Source organism: Heliangelus exortis, chromosome 23, assembly GCF_036169615.1.
Source record: "Heliangelus exortis chromosome 23, bHelExo1.hap1, whole genome shotgun sequence".
Lineage (NCBI taxonomy): Eukaryota > Metazoa > Chordata > Aves > Apodiformes > Trochilidae > Heliangelus > Heliangelus exortis.
Genome location: NC_092444.1, coordinates 914834 through 929680, shown reverse-complemented (window position 1 = coordinate 929680; position 14847 = coordinate 914834). Strand labels below are relative to the sequence as shown.

General features: G+C 44.9%; 2 protein-coding genes across 2 annotated transcripts; both read right to left on the bottom strand.

The window, feature by feature from the left end:
* Positions 1 to 1255: 1255 nt before the first annotated feature.
* LOC139806877 (uncharacterized) lies at positions 1256 to 6380 on the bottom strand. Its single transcript, XM_071767088.1, has 7 exons — positions 5246 to 6380; positions 3640 to 3774; positions 3254 to 3428; positions 2881 to 2979; positions 2170 to 2261; positions 1704 to 1841; positions 1256 to 1572 (listed from the first exon to the last, which is right to left on the bottom strand). The coding sequence occupies exons 1-7, from the start codon at positions 6026 to 6028 to the stop codon at positions 1291 to 1293; spliced, it is 1704 nt and encodes a 567-aa protein (XP_071623189.1). The 5' UTR covers positions 6029 to 6380; the 3' UTR covers positions 1256 to 1290.
* Positions 6381 to 8497: 2117 nt separating this feature from the next.
* On the bottom strand, positions 8498 to 13629 carry LOC139806789 (chymotrypsin-like elastase family member 2A). The gene is made up of 8 exons (XM_071766909.1): positions 13485 to 13629; positions 12870 to 12958; positions 12260 to 12357; positions 11063 to 11191; positions 10150 to 10286; positions 9359 to 9504; positions 9071 to 9223; positions 8498 to 8676 (listed from the first exon to the last, which is right to left on the bottom strand). Exons 1-8 carry the CDS (start codon positions 13525 to 13527, stop codon positions 8659 to 8661), a joined length of 813 nt encoding a protein of 270 aa, XP_071623010.1. The 5' UTR covers positions 13528 to 13629; the 3' UTR covers positions 8498 to 8658.
* Positions 13630 to 14847: the final 1218 nt, after the last annotated feature.

Here is a 14847-nt window from a genome sequence, read left to right as displayed (position 1 = left end):
AACAGGCTCAATTTTCCATGCAAATAATTTGCCTCTGATCCTGACCCAGGATTTTCATAACAATCAGAGGCAGTGTGGGGCTCCTGGGGCTCTGAGCTGCCCTCTGGTCCCCAGCTCTCCCTCTCCCCAGTGCTGGTTCCTTTCATGCCTGCTTGGGCAGGGCTGGGTGCACCTGAGGCATTTTCCTTCATGGATGTGAAAGTCAGGGCTCTTCAACAACATTTAGCTCTGGCCCTGCTTTCCTGTTTTGTGGTTTGTTTTTTATTGTCCTCCCACATTTGATCCTACTTGCTGAGTGCTGACAGGAACCAGATGAGAGGATTCCAGCCTTTCAGAATCAGTCCTGGGCATCGAGTTGGATTTATAGATGTGGTTTTTACATGGGATTGTGTATTTGTTTCACACTGTGTGAGCACAGCTCTGCAGCCTCTGCACAGCTCCAGTAATACCATCATCAAACACTGGAAAAACCCCAACACTGCACCATCCCCTTGGATTCAAAAGTCTGACTTTAAGAAGAGTAATTTATTAATTTTTATGTGTTTGAGTTGTATTCCTCACAGCTTTCTGTGATGCAGTTTGCTGGGATATAATTTCCTTTTGCTTTCTTTGCTGTGAATGTACTGGGGGAGCCTACCAGCTACAGTAATGGGTAAATCTTAACCACATGCTTGCAGATATCTTTTAAGATATTTGAAATTGTGTTTGCACCCATGTAAATATTCCAGGTAGACAAGTTCTGAGATCTGGGGAGGTGGGAAGTTGTGTTTGAGGAAAACCAAAGTGCTGCAGAGACTCAGTAGAAGTAATTGAATATTTCTCCCACTTCATTTGCATCTCTGAAACAATGATCAAAAAATTATTAACCTCTCCTCTTCTCCATCAGAGTCTTGCTGCTGCCTCTTCTACTGTCAAGTTACAAATGCCTCACCGGGGAGACATTTACTGGGGAGATGCACAGGGGAGCTTGAAATCAGCTGTCTCAGATTCTAAATGTGTCCTCTCTATGTCTGGACTTTGGGAACTAAATTCTGTGTCACCTGCAAATATAAATCTAGCCCAGCTTTGCTGGAGTGAAAGGAGCTCTATTGCTGTACATCTTTTATTCACCATTCACTCTCCTGATGGAACTTTCCTGGCTTCTCCTTCTTTAGAGACACCCTTCTACATTTCTGTTGGTGTTTTAGGTCCCCAGGTAAACACCCTAGATAAAAATTTGATTTATGGCTAAGAGCAAAGAACAGGATTTGAACAAAATGTGTGTTCCTGGGGCAGTTCCAATAATTTCTGTTACACCTCTTCCACAAAACCTGGGAGAAGCTCTATTTTCCTCACTGCTTCAATACCAGGGTCTCCAACCTCTGCCCTGTGTCCTAAACCATCACCTTTGTCACCTTCTCCCAAGGCAGGTGAGCCTGATGAAGTGTGGATCCCCTGAGACCCCTGGGGCTCTCCATCCTCCTGCTCCTGGCTCACACCACGGGTGACACTCCCAGGGCTCCAGGCTGGTCTGGAGCTCCCTCCAGGGTGACATCCAGGGCTTGGCAGCTCCCAGGGGGGGACAGGGCTGTGCTGTGGACAGAGAGGAATTTGGGTTAGAGCTGGTGTGTGCCCACAGCAGGGCAAAGAGGCAATTCCTACACATCTCAGGGATCTGCCCGTGATCCAGGGGCTCTCAGCCTGGTAAAACTTCACCTCCTTACTTGTTGGGCAGATCCCTGGCTTCTTTCCATCTTCTTTTTCTTGGAGGCTGCTGGGTTCCAGTGGCAGACCAGACTGTCATTTTGGACACTGTAGTTCTTGTTCCCAAGAAGCCAGTAGGTTTTCATTTTTCCTTTGCCCTGGGACAAGAAAAAGGAGAGAAATTTCTGTCATGGGATACGAAACAGAGCAGAGCATCACTATGGCTGCTACCTGAGTGCATTTGCTGTCTCTCTTTCTCTCATAAGGCTTCTCTTTGGGGAAAGAAGGGTAATTTCTATGCAGCAACACTTCTGCCTCAGTTAGGAGTGATGTGTAGCCACTTCCAACTGAATTAGCAAAAGAACCCTGGGCCCATGGTTAAAAATTGACTCGCAGCTCCCAGAAGAGCTATGGCCAAATCTATCTTATCTCCTCCTTATCTCATTAAACACTTTTACTGTTGCAAAGTTACAGAAAAGCTGGTACCTTGACTTCAATTTCTCCTCTCAGTTCAATTTCATAGGCACCATCTGTGAGAAGGGCATCATATGTAGCAGAGCTGATGTGGATCTTCTGTGCTGGGGTTCAGAACAGAGTGTTAGAAATCAGTGATTGCCCTGCTCCTCCTGCACCCAGCAGCCCAGTGCTTGTCCTTCCTCTGGAAAAGGTGAGGGTGAGGAAGATGCATGAAGAAAGTGCCTTAAACATTGGCTGAGGACTCTGATGCTTTCCACAGATGTTGGCTGAAGCAGGGAACTGACCCTCTGACCTGCCCAGCAGGAAAAATGAGTGATGGAGGTAGGGAAAGGCAGAATAAGAGCTGGGCCAAGAAAACATTCACTGCCCTGTTCTGTGGCCTTGGTGTTTCTACCTAAAAACTTCGTGTTACAACCCCTAAACTCAAACTCAGCTTACCTTGTGCTATTTGGCTTTTGCCACCTTCTTTTTCCTCCTATTTCCAGTCTTTTTTTTCCCAGCAATGCTGTAAGAGATGTGACCCTCCTTGCCTGCCTGAACACTCAAGTTTCTCTTGCCCCTTTGATCACAAGTGTGTGTGTGGGGACAGTGGGGACTGCAGGTCAGACATGTGCTGGTTCTTTGCCTCTGGTAAGCAGTTTTCTGGGCTGGGATCTGCTGCAGGGAATGTTCCTAGGGCTGAGGCTGCCCGGGAGGAGGTGAGGAGCACAGGGCACTTACGCAGACTGGTGGACTCCATGCGGGAGGCTGTGTTGACAGTGTCCCCAAAGAGGCAGTACCGGGGCATCTTGTACCCCACAACTCCAGCTACACAGGGGCCTGAGGACATACAGAGACAGCTCAGTAAGGGACAAGTGGGAAAAAGTGGAGGGAGATGCCAGACGTGGGGATCATCGGGGTGCTTGTCAGTCGGGATGCTCGGGGAGCTGGGGAATGCTCTGTGTGTAGGGCCTGGCTGCACAGTGTTTACCTGAGGGGAGATGTGATGAACCTCAGGCCCCACAGAGAGCCAAGGGTTTATACAGGAACGCAAGATTCTTTTCTCCTCACACACTGGGACTGAGCCCTGCTCTGTTCTCTGGTGCCCACCTACCTGTGTGGATCCCGGCCCGCAGCTGCAGCCTCCCCGCTGGCATGTGGGGAATCACCACCTGGGCAACTGCTGCCACCAGATCCAGGGACATTTTGGCAATCTCATCAGCATGCCTGCTGCCATTCCTCTCTGGCAGGCCACTCACTACCATGTAGGCATCACCAATGGTTTCCACCTGATGGGAAGGGGCAGGTGTCACCGAGCTTTGCTTTCAAAAGATCAGAATAAAACGTCCCAGCCCCAGCCCTCGCCAAGCTCTGGTGTGGTCCCTGTGGGATATCTTGGATTCCGTGGCTTTTGGCCTGCTCTGTTTGATCTTCCCAAGGGGAGAAAGCAAGAAAGGTTTCAGCTGCTTCCAGGTTCCTTGTCTGCAGGTTTGTACTCACCTTGTAAACATCATAAGACTCAATCCTGCTGTCAAAGCAGACGTAGAGGTTGTTGAGCATCTCCACAACTTCCAAGGGAGTACAGGAGGCAGCAATGCTTGTGAACCCCACAATGTCTGAGAAAAAGATGGTCACCTGTCAGAGGGAGAAGGGAAATGTGAAGCTGAGGTCTCCAGGCACCAGTGGCAGAGTCTTTGAGGAGTTTGGGGGTTTATGAAATTCGGAGCAGCACAGCCCAAGGCAGAGGCTGAATGTAGAACCAGTGCTGCAGAGCTGAACAGATACAATCCTAAATTAACAAGCTCTGTCTTCATTGCTTGGACACACAAAATTGGTTTTATCTCAAAAATGTATCATCTGAGCTTCTCTGAGTATCTTGTGTAGGTGGGAGACTGGAAGAGTGCTTTGAATCTGGTGAGCAGTGAGCAACAGGCTTCTCATACCAGGAGAGCCTGGTTTTTCTTTTAGAGGGCTTTAAACTGTGCTAGGGATCAAAACTAAATATCTGAACAAACTGTGAAATAAAAGGTCAACTGCTGTCTCTGCTCTTGTGGGATTAGGGAATATTAGCTGGATTTTCTTCCTTTCCTATTACGTTTATCTATGTTATAATCAAGTCATTTGCAGAGAAATTTACTTTCAAAAAAATCAGACTTCTAAAAGAACAAACAGAAAGTATAATAATTGAAATGTGTTACAGCTGTGGGCAAAGAATTAAGTGTTTCTTCTCTGTGCTGTTTAAACTAAAATTGTTCTTTTATTCATTCTTGGTAATACAAATGAATCCAGAAGAGCCACCTTTTCACTCCCTGTCTTGGTTCAGCTACTTTTGATGTCATGACTATTGTGAGGTGTAATTAACTGTGCAATTACAGGTTGCTGTTTTGATAAGGACACCTACAAATTAGATGCAAACATTTATTATTGTGCTTCACAGCTGAAAGCAACGGAGCATCCAGGTTAAAAAAGTGTGGCCAGAATTGCAATTGCTGTAGCAGGAGGATTTTGTCTGCAGCACAGCTGCCAAATTCAGCACTGAATTTAACTGCTGCAAGGCAGAGCTGTGAATAGATGGGTGTCTGGCCAAGCTCTGCCTTTGGGGTTTTTTGAGAGGCTTCAGTATGGTTACACATTTGAACCTACAAAATCATCCCTTGCACCTTTCCCTAAGTCTCAGGCTTTCCTTTTCCTTACGTTTCTGTGTCCACACTGACAAGGACAACCAGGTTTTGTCTTGTGTTGGTTTTCTGCTGGTTTTTTTTCTCTTCCCCTTTTACAAGGAGGAAACTCAGCTTTTGCTGCTCTATGCACCTCTGCTCTCAGGATGCTCTCATGGGCAGGCTCTGAAGCCCAGAGACAACTTGCACCACAGATCTTTGACATCTAAAGCTGCTCTTCTGGAAATGTTTCTCTTCTTCCTTCCCCACCAGCCCAAGTGCCTCATGGCCCAGCTCTTCCCACCCCCCTTGTGAATATCTGGATTTCCATCCCCGTTCAGCTATGGGTGCAAAACCAAGCTCCTCAAGGCAGTGGCAAGGTAGGTGCTTTTCCTGCTGAATACTCTTCCTATCCTTGGGGAGGATCTTTGTCCTCTCCATTTGCTAACCTGGTCATAGTTTTCTGCCTCAACTTTTTGGTGTTTCCTTAGCTGCTTGGCCACAGATTTTGGCAGCATCTGGTGCAAGAGATCCTCAGCAAGCTGCCTCTCCCTTTTCAAGTCCTCTGTCTTTTTCTTGAGGTTCCTGGCATAGCTGTGGATCCAATCTGTCATTTTCTTGAAGGACACCAGGATTATGGGGTAGATGAGGCAAGCTATCACTAACAGGCTGATCTTAAGGCTCATTATGGACAGGATTTCTTTAGATTTCTTGGTGAGCTTTTCCTGTCCCTTGTGCAGCAGGCAGCTCTGTATGGCAGGCAGCCCCTCTGCCAAGGCTTCAGGGGTCACAGATTCACCTGAGCCCAGGAATGGGACAAAAAAAGAGATTCCTTCATAAAGGGTGAAGTGAAGTGATAGATTGATGTTGTCCAGCCAGCACTTCTGCACACTCTCTGATGAGATGACAGCATAGTTCAGAATGGCAAAGAGTTGATGCAGAGTTGTTTGAAAGTTTGCAGCTGCTGGCATGAAATGAGCTTCCAGTAGGACTTCTCTCATTTGAAGGATGAGTTTGAAAGCCACTAAGTCTGCCCAGTCAGGATTGTGTCTCATAGCTCTGAGCTCTTCCTGGGGGCTGCTAAAATGCTCCAGCAGCTCCCAGATTGCTCCAGAGAGCACCTGGATGGCTTCAGTGTCCCCTGTGCTGTTTAATTTTTGTCTCATGTCAGTCGTGTAAGCTCTGCAAAGGGAGATCTCCTCCTCCTTGCACTGGCAGCTCTCACAATCCATTTCTGCTGCACTTGTCTTGCAGAGGGAGCTGAAATTCCCCAGGAGCTGAGCAGGGGATGATCCATTCCTCTGCTCTGCTGCAGGGAGCTGCCAGCTCTGCCTCTCTTCCTGCAGGAGATGGATGAGGTGAAGAGCCCAAAGGTTTTCACAGGATGCAAGTTCCTGAAGGGCTTTCCCTGTGTCTCTCCATAGTTCCAAGCTGGTGCTCAAATCAAAGGAAATGGCTCCAAGGAGGCAGCAGAGGGAGACTGTGCATGCTGTCAAAATCCTTTGAACTGGTTTTCTGCCACCAGCACTGGAGGAGGGAGAACATCTGAAAAAAAAGAATTATTTAAAAAAAAAACAAAACAAAACAAAAAAAACAAACAAAAAAAAACAAACAAACAAAAAAAAACAAGAAAAGGAAAAAGAAAAAAGAAAAAAGACAAGAAAAAAGAAAAAAAGACAAGAAAGAAAAAAAAGAAAAGAAAAAAAAAATTGGTGGTGTCTGATCCCAACTCCTGAATCTATAACTGGAGCTAGGAGTGATGTTTATCACTTCACATGCATTCTGAAGCAAGGACCAGGGCTCATGCATTAGCTGAGTGTTACTGGAAAAGATGTTTTACTGTCTTTTGCTCCACTTGACATTTTATTTTAAAAGCAAAAGGTGTAGTAAAAAGACTGTTTCCATGACACATTCAGAGCTGCAAAAAGACATGGGTGAAACCATACAGGTTTTCTGTGAGTATTAAGACTGATAAGATCATTGGCTTTAGGTTTTATTCTCTGTGGTGCTTCTATCCAAGTCTTAGGGAAGCCCATGAAAAGATGAGTTACTTATCTCAGTGGTCATTAACTGATATTGCTTAATTTTTTTTTTAGAACTGTTAGAATTTGTTCTTAATAGCAGTTTCCAGGTGATGAGTAATTTGTCTTGATACCTTCAAATGACCTCAGATGTTTCCACAATATTGTCTAAATATTTCAGAAAGAAAATTGATCAAATTTCAGGTTTGCTTTAGTTTTTACAGAAGAATATACATAGCCAATTTTTACTGTTTGAGCTTCAGGATTACCTCTTCCTTTATGTTCCATGTTCCATGCAGCAAAATAACCTCTAACAGTGTTCATTTTAGCAGCTATTAATAATTTTCAATCTTACATTAGTGATACTCATGAAAACAACTCAGCTGGTGACTCCTGAATAACTGCACAACCTTTACTGCCACTGATAAAAAAAAAAAAAAACCAAACCAGGGGACTGGGTTTGCTGATCAATCCATTCAGCTCAGTCTTTTTTTTTATTCAGTTTTTTCCCCATCCTCTGCTCAGTAGACAAAAGCCCTCCACAGATTCCCTTCTCTTTCAGACAGGTGAAATGACACTTTTAATAATTTAAATAAAACCCCAATAAAGCTGCTGTTTCTCAGCAAAACAAGTTCCTGCTGGGACCTTCACAGCAGAATGGTGGCCAGTGGCTGTAAAGTAGGAGAAAAGTAATACAAGTAGTCTCCAAAAGATTATAAATAACCATGTTTTACTTATTTAATGCTATTTCTATTTATATATATATATATAGTTTGTTTGTTTCATTTTCAATCCAGAGGTAAGGACTGAAAGGAACTGCAGACCTATAAAAATTTCTCTCTGAACCCCCCTGCATTTCTGTTCCCACAATGAACTTCCCATCTTTGCCTTATCCTACCTCCTGCTTACCTCTGAGTCGCTCAGCTTCCTTTTTTTTTATCAGCTGTTTTACTTTTGAATCCACCAAAATCTGTGCCAAGAGGGAGCAGAAAAACCCCACAAAACCCCCACCTTGGTTCTCTGCTGCCTGCCTCTTAGTGCAGTGACAGAAATATGAACAGGGGCTTTAATTTAGTGCCAGGCAAAAGGTGGGGATTCTGTTTGTGCTTTGCAGAAAAATCCCCATTGTTTCTGGCAGTGGCAGCTCAGGGGGCTCTGCCTGGCATCTGAATGACTTTTAAAAAAATGACTTAAAAAAAATGACTTAAAAATGACTTAAAAATGACTTAAAAATGACTTAAAAATGACTTAAAAATGACTTAAAAATGACTTAAAAACGAGCAATGGGGAGGTGAAGGAGCTGGGGCTGCTCACTGCTGGATTTCCCCCTTCTCCTTGCCAACCTCCCAGCTCACAGGGTGTTAAAGGACAAAATAAAAAACCCCTTTATGATGCTTTTTGTGTTTTGCAGTGCTCCCACACTCACCTGCATGGCTCTGCTTCCAGCCCTGCTGCCTTTCCCCTGGGCATTGCCACTGCTGAGTCCTTTTCCAGCCCTCCCAGTGCCTGCTGGCTCAGCCCTGCCCAGGAGCTGGTCCTGTGGCTCACCCATCCTCCTGCCCAGCCTCCTCTGACATCTCCCCCCAGGTGAAGGTACCAAGCTCCAGTTTGGGTTTATTAACACCAAATTCACAGCCTGTGGTGGTGACAATGCTCAGGAAGGTGTGACATCCACACACGTTTTTCTTTCATCTTGCAAAAATATAGTTTATTGCAGTATGGCTGGGTATAGAACAAGTGATGTGCAGGATTTCTCAACTCTCTGTGGTCACTGGTGTCGTGGTTATCACTGTGTTCACACTGTTTTCTTTCTTGGCATCTACCACCCAGCTCCCATGGGATTAGTTGTTTTCCATAACCTACAAAAATTTAAAAAAGGGACAAATCAGATCGTGGGGTCTGGGAAGGTGTGAATGGTGTATGCTGCATCCAAGATGCAGGATTTAAATCACTGAAATAAGATTTTTGGTTCTCAGTCACTTTTTAGATTAAAGTTTCTATTACATTAATAAATGTAAGATGTTCCAGACCTAAGCAGAAGAACTATTTAAGGAAAGGATCATTGATTTTTGCTGGGATTTTTTCCCTTTTGGAAAGGGCTTGTCTCCAGAGGTTACTTGTATGTAAAGCAGGATATGAGCCCAAAGTGATCCAGCTCCTGGAATAGGTGGCAGAAACCTGAAGCAGAGAGAACCTCAGAAATATCCCAGTGTCTGTGCTGTCCCCAGCAGCAATCAATCCCCAGAGCCTCACCTGCTGGATCCAGCTGTGATAAGCAGAGACCCTGGTGAAGACAGAGGGTTTGTGGTAATAATTGCAGCCAAGAGAAGAGCCAAAGCTGACAATCCCATGGACTTCCCACCTGCCATCAGCACCTTGGCAGTTCAATGGGCCACCAGAGTCCCCCTGGGAGGAAGGGGGAGCACAGTTAATTGCAGTCATAATGTGAATTATTCCCTGGGTTTTGTTGGGTTTTTTTTTTTTTTGCAGGCCTCTTTGTGTCTGAAACCAGGCCCTGAAAATAATGTTCTCTGGACTCACATTACAACTGGAGATGATTCCATCCCCACCAGCACAAACCATGGTGGGTTTTGCTATGCTTCCCCACCAGGTGGGCTCAGAGCACGTTGCATAATCCACCACCAGCAAAAGCCCTTGCTGCAGGTCATCTGGAAGAGGTCCATTTGCTGGGGAGAAACAGAAGCAAAGAAGTCATGGGCCCAGCTGGCACTGAGGAGAGAACAAACTGCATTGCTGCTTTTCTTCCAGGATCTGGGTACTGTCCCTCCAGGTAAGAAAATCCCAAGGGGCTGTGTTGAAGCAGAAGCTTTCTATTCTTTAGCTCCATTCTTTTATGCATGTATAACTACTTACTTACTAACAAGTTGCCTTCCATTTCAAAATGTCTAATTGTTCAGGTGTTTGCAGTTTACTCCTCACTCCAGGAATTGCCTCTCTGACACTTCTGCTGGACTCTGACATTTCCTTCTCTTTAGATCTCTTCCCTTCTGCATCTTCCCAGTTATCCAGAGGGGTTTGTTAGGATTAGCAAAGCTACCAGTCTGCACCCTGGGCTCCTTTGTGTTACAATAGCTTCTAAAAGCTTAGTACAAGGCCCTCTAGTGCATTACTGGCCCCACTGCAAGCCAAAAAAAAAAAATTAAAAATTATATAGTAGGAGTAAAGTGGAGCCTGATAAATCCAGCTCAGTGCCCTGAGGATGAGGGGTCCTGGAGCACCACCAGAAGCTTTTTTTTTCTGGACAGTCTCAAAGTCTGCAAATCTTTTGCAGTGCTAAAAGATTTTTGTTCTGCAAACGTCCAAGCACTTACTCTGCAGCCTCCCCCATCCTGTCACATAGCAGGCAGTGTTGGAGGAGAGGATGCTTTGTGCTGGGGGCAGGCAGGCCAGCTCGATTTGGTCACTTAGGGTGATGTCTTCAGGGAGTTTGATCAGAGCAATGTCATACCTGGGGTCAGACACACAGATTTGTGATGGGGGAGAGAAAGGGAAGGGGTGAAGAGGACTGGAGAGAGATTGAGACACAGGAGGAGGATGATACCCAGCACTTACACAGCACTTGGCCCTTCAGAGGGGGTGCAAGGAGGCTGGGATGTAAGCAGTAAAGATTCCTCCACCCTCAAAACAATGGGGAAATCCATGGCTGGAAGATTATTCCCTTCAGAACTCTCCACTTCCCTGATGGCAGCTTTTTAGAAATTGCCTTTTATAGGTTCTTTTCACCAAGAAATGTTGGGACTAACTCCAAGGAACTGGAACTGAGAGGATTTCCTTGCTAATGCCCTTGGCCTGCAGCAGGACACGAGTCCTTCAGCAACAAAAACACAAGTACCATTGATTGGTGACTCTGTGTTTGTGCCATCCATAGGAGGGTTTCAGAGAGTGTTGTAGAAATTGATTATTTCCCTTCCACTGTGCAAAGGGAACCAATGAACAGAATAGTTCCCCACCACCCAGTGAACATGCAAAATGGCATCTGAAACACAATCAATAAGTAATTAAAAATGAAAGTTCTTTATCTTCTCTTGAGGAGGGAAAAGTACACACTGGAAACTCAGCTCTCATCTCAAAGCAAACCTTTGGAATTACCACTGCAGGCTGGAACAGGAGCCTCTAAACCTTGGTGCATTGATTTGCCACAGCTCCAGGTGGGTGCAGTTCAGGCAGATTAATTGATTTCTGCCCTGCATCTAAACAGTGAAATAATACTTGCCACCAACTTACCCATTTGCAACGTTCTGTGGGTTCCAGTCCTCATGGACAATGATTTTTTCTGGAGAAAGTGCAATTGATCCTTCTTCCTCAGCTGCTAAGTTGTACTTCCCAAGATACACTCGATATTTCCTGGAAGAACTGGGCAAGGCAAGGACCAGCAGTCACCCAGCTGCTGCTTTGCCCCTGAGATATCCAGGGAGAATTTCCTCAAGGTGGTGACCTCACAGCACCTTCATGATCTGCCTGGAGCTGAGCCAGCATCTGGGAGCTTGGCTGAGGACAGAGATCCTGTGTGAGGCTTAATGAGCATTTCACCTCCGAGCTGTCCTGGCAGCTCCTGCTCAAGGCTTCATTAACAGCCCCAAGATGCCCTTTGCAGGATGCAGCTCTTATTCTTATTCTCTTATTCTATTTATTCTTATTCTAAATAGAATTTATTCTATTTATTCTTATTTATTCTATTTATTCTTATTCTATTCTTATTCTCTTATTCTACTCTGAGCTGCTTTTCTGACAGCAATAAACAGATTTCCTGATAAACACCTCTGTGATATCTAAAATATGTAGGATTAATAATAATAACGTGCAGCCAATGCTCATTATTATATATTATTGCAGGTTCTACAACTCAGTCTTAAAACAAGCAAGAACTGTATGTATTCAAGGACATATATATGCATGTATGTATGTATTCAAGGATATATGCTACTAAACCAGAAAAAGTTTGCCTTTTGGAAACAGTTTTGATGCTGAAAAGGCACAGATGAACCTGAGAATTTCTTTGTTTTACAGCCCCATAATATGAGGAGCTTACAGGAAATGACTGGTGTGCTCAGATATTGGTGATAATTTCTCCAGGGGATGGATTGATGAGTTGATCTGGGATCTCACTGCCACCTATGTTACAGAAACAGGCAACACAGCTGAATTTTACCAGCAGCTGGAAAACATAATGATATTTGTTGGAATTTACAGAAAAGGAAGAATATATGACTCAGGTAAATGTGTGAGGGGTTTTGCTCTTTACTTTTATGTTAAGAAAACGAAAAGATGTCATTCTTCTTCTGCCCTGTCAGCTGTAGTCCCAACACAGTGTTTAGCTCTGAAAGGCAGAACTGGGATCCACCCAGTGTTTTTCATCTGCCTCAGGTCATCCCCTGCTTCCTGAGCAGACCCTGGGCAGCTCCAGGGTTGTTTTTTTTTTACCTGATGCAGTGTGCAGCTGTCATCACCCAGTTGGTTGCAATGAGGGTCCCTCCACAGGTGTGATGCCATTTGCCATTTGAACTGTACTGGAGGGAGGCCTAGGATCAAGATGTTCAAGATTCAGATTTTTGTTTGCTGATTTTTTAATTTTTTTTTTTTAATTGTGCTTTCTTCCTGCAGCCAGAACTCAACTTGCTGCTGGGAGATGCTGGGAAGATTTTCAGCAAAAGGTTTCCCACTCCTGGCCAAAGGAAAAGTTTCCCTTCTTCCCTATCATCTGAAAAGCTTAATTTATTTTTTTTTAAAGTTGTTTATTCCAAAGTTCTCCCTAAGCCTGGCCCAAATAGTACATTCCCTTTGCTTCAGAGATGGATTTTTTAACTCTGTGTACAGCTCTGCTCCAGCAGGCTTTTTCTGCTCCACTGAATTTCACACTTTTCTTGCTTAAATATGGAATGGTGGCTGAAACTACTGACAGAAAATTAAAATCTCCCTAAGCAACAGGAGGGGGCACATTCAGAGCTTGCTTAGAAAGACTGGAAGCCTCGGGACTGATGAGAAGGTAATATCCAAACCCAAACTGTTCCAGAGCAAGGACAAAGTGACCAACCTGCCAGGGCCAGCTGTAGGGTCTGGCATCTTCCCCTCCAACAACTCTGGAGACAGTGGGTGGGAAGGCAGGAACCCCACAGCCAGAGGCTGGAAAACAAAGAAAATTGGTTTAAAAGCAGGAAGTTGGGGGAAAAATGCCTGTAAGAAAGGAGTTTTTTTCGAACTAGACTGTGTTTGTACAGAAGCTGGGAAGGCACAAACATGAGCTGGGAGCTCATGTGCTGGAAGTGAGGATGCAGCCTCAGACCACACTGAGCATCCCTGCACAAAGCCTGCTTGAACTGTTCCATTTTTCTGGCAGATAACCCAACCAGGTTGGCTGAACCAGACTCTCAGGTGTCAGCAGAGATGCAGCTCCCAGGCAAGGCAGCAATTTGGTGTGGGTTGGGTTTCAGTGTATCCAAGCTAAGTAAAATAACCTTGTGAATTTGCTAGAGGCCTCTGGAATAAGAACAGAGCACACAGCTCCTGGTTACTCTTTCCAAAAGAATTTTAAACCAGCTGCCTGTGCTGTCTCCCTTTTGCTTCCTTGCAGAATGTCTGATGTCCCTAAAAAAAAAATGAAAGTTTCTGTCAGATTTTAAGTCAACTCCTGGTGGAAGTGGGCACATACCTGCAGCTGCCAGGGACAGCACAGCAACGAGGGCTCCAAGCATGGTGCTGCTCAGGTGGGTGCTGCAGGCTCTGCTCTGCTCTGCCACCCAATTTATACCTTTTTGTTTATCTCTGGGACACGGCTTCAAATTCAGTGCTATGCAATGGAAAACCTGGGGAACTCTGGGATAATTTTTTATCTGCACAAGTGCCTAAAAAAAACCCCCAGTTTAGATGGGCCTTGGATCCACGCTATGTATAGAAACTCAGCTGTTGGTTTTCCCATTGCCTTGCAAGTTTGTAATGAAGATGGTTTTGGAAGTAAAATGTTAAATTAGTTACTCTGGCACTGGGTGGTCAGTTAGTAGCAGTGTTGGGTCTATAGGTTCTGTTGGGTTGGGTTAGACAAAGTCTGGAGGCCCCCTCCCAACCTCAGTTACTGGAGGATTCTTTGGTTGGCTGAAATATTATTTTGTCCTGGGTTTTTTTGTGACTGAGTGACAAGTCCTGGCTGAAAACCTGCATCTTCTTTCCTAGCTCAATGGCACTGCAGTGTCTCAGTGTGCCCTGTTTCAGTGGCACTGGAGTCACTGGAAGATGCTCCAGGCTGTCCATGGGGATGCAGAGATGCTGCTGGAGCCAGAGCTCATTTCTGTCCCCTCTGCCCCTGGTACATCAGTAGCACATCCCTGGGAAAGAGCAGGGTTCCTGTAGCACTGCAAATTACTGTTTTTACACCCAAAAGCATCCTGCTGACCTCTGATAGAAAGCAGTGTGAGCTTGTTAAACCATTTTCACTCCTAAGGCAAAGCAGGAGCAGGAACTGAGACCACCACAGGAATCCTAATTCATTCCTGGACATCTGAGATCAATGACTTGATATCAATACTTGCCCCCTTGTGTCTTTTTTTTTTTTTTTTTTTTTTCAGTTCTACTATGGGAATTTTCCATCCTCTGCCACGTTTCCCTCTGCCTACCTTTCACCTAAAAACCTGTTGCTGGTTATTTTAAAAACCAAACATCTCTATCTGGGACAGGGCACACATAGGTGGTCAACTCACTAGAATGTAAACACAGATCCAGTTTTGTACCTGAGCTGCACACAAAGCAAACCAGAGGTTTCAGAAAAGCTGGAAGAGGTCTATTGCTTAATGCAAAATCCCTGATTTTTATAAGTTCCATTCAGCAGTAGGTACTGGTTTAGATGAAAGTTGCCTGGAGCACACATGTGGAAGGCAGAAATTTATAATTCTTTGCTGTGCTGTTTGAATAATGTATTAACCTACTCAGACAACAGCACTTGAGAAAGCTGCTTCCTGAGCTTCAAATGGAATCAACCCAATTCTTCTCTGGCATCTTGTATTTATTATCCAACAAAAGCA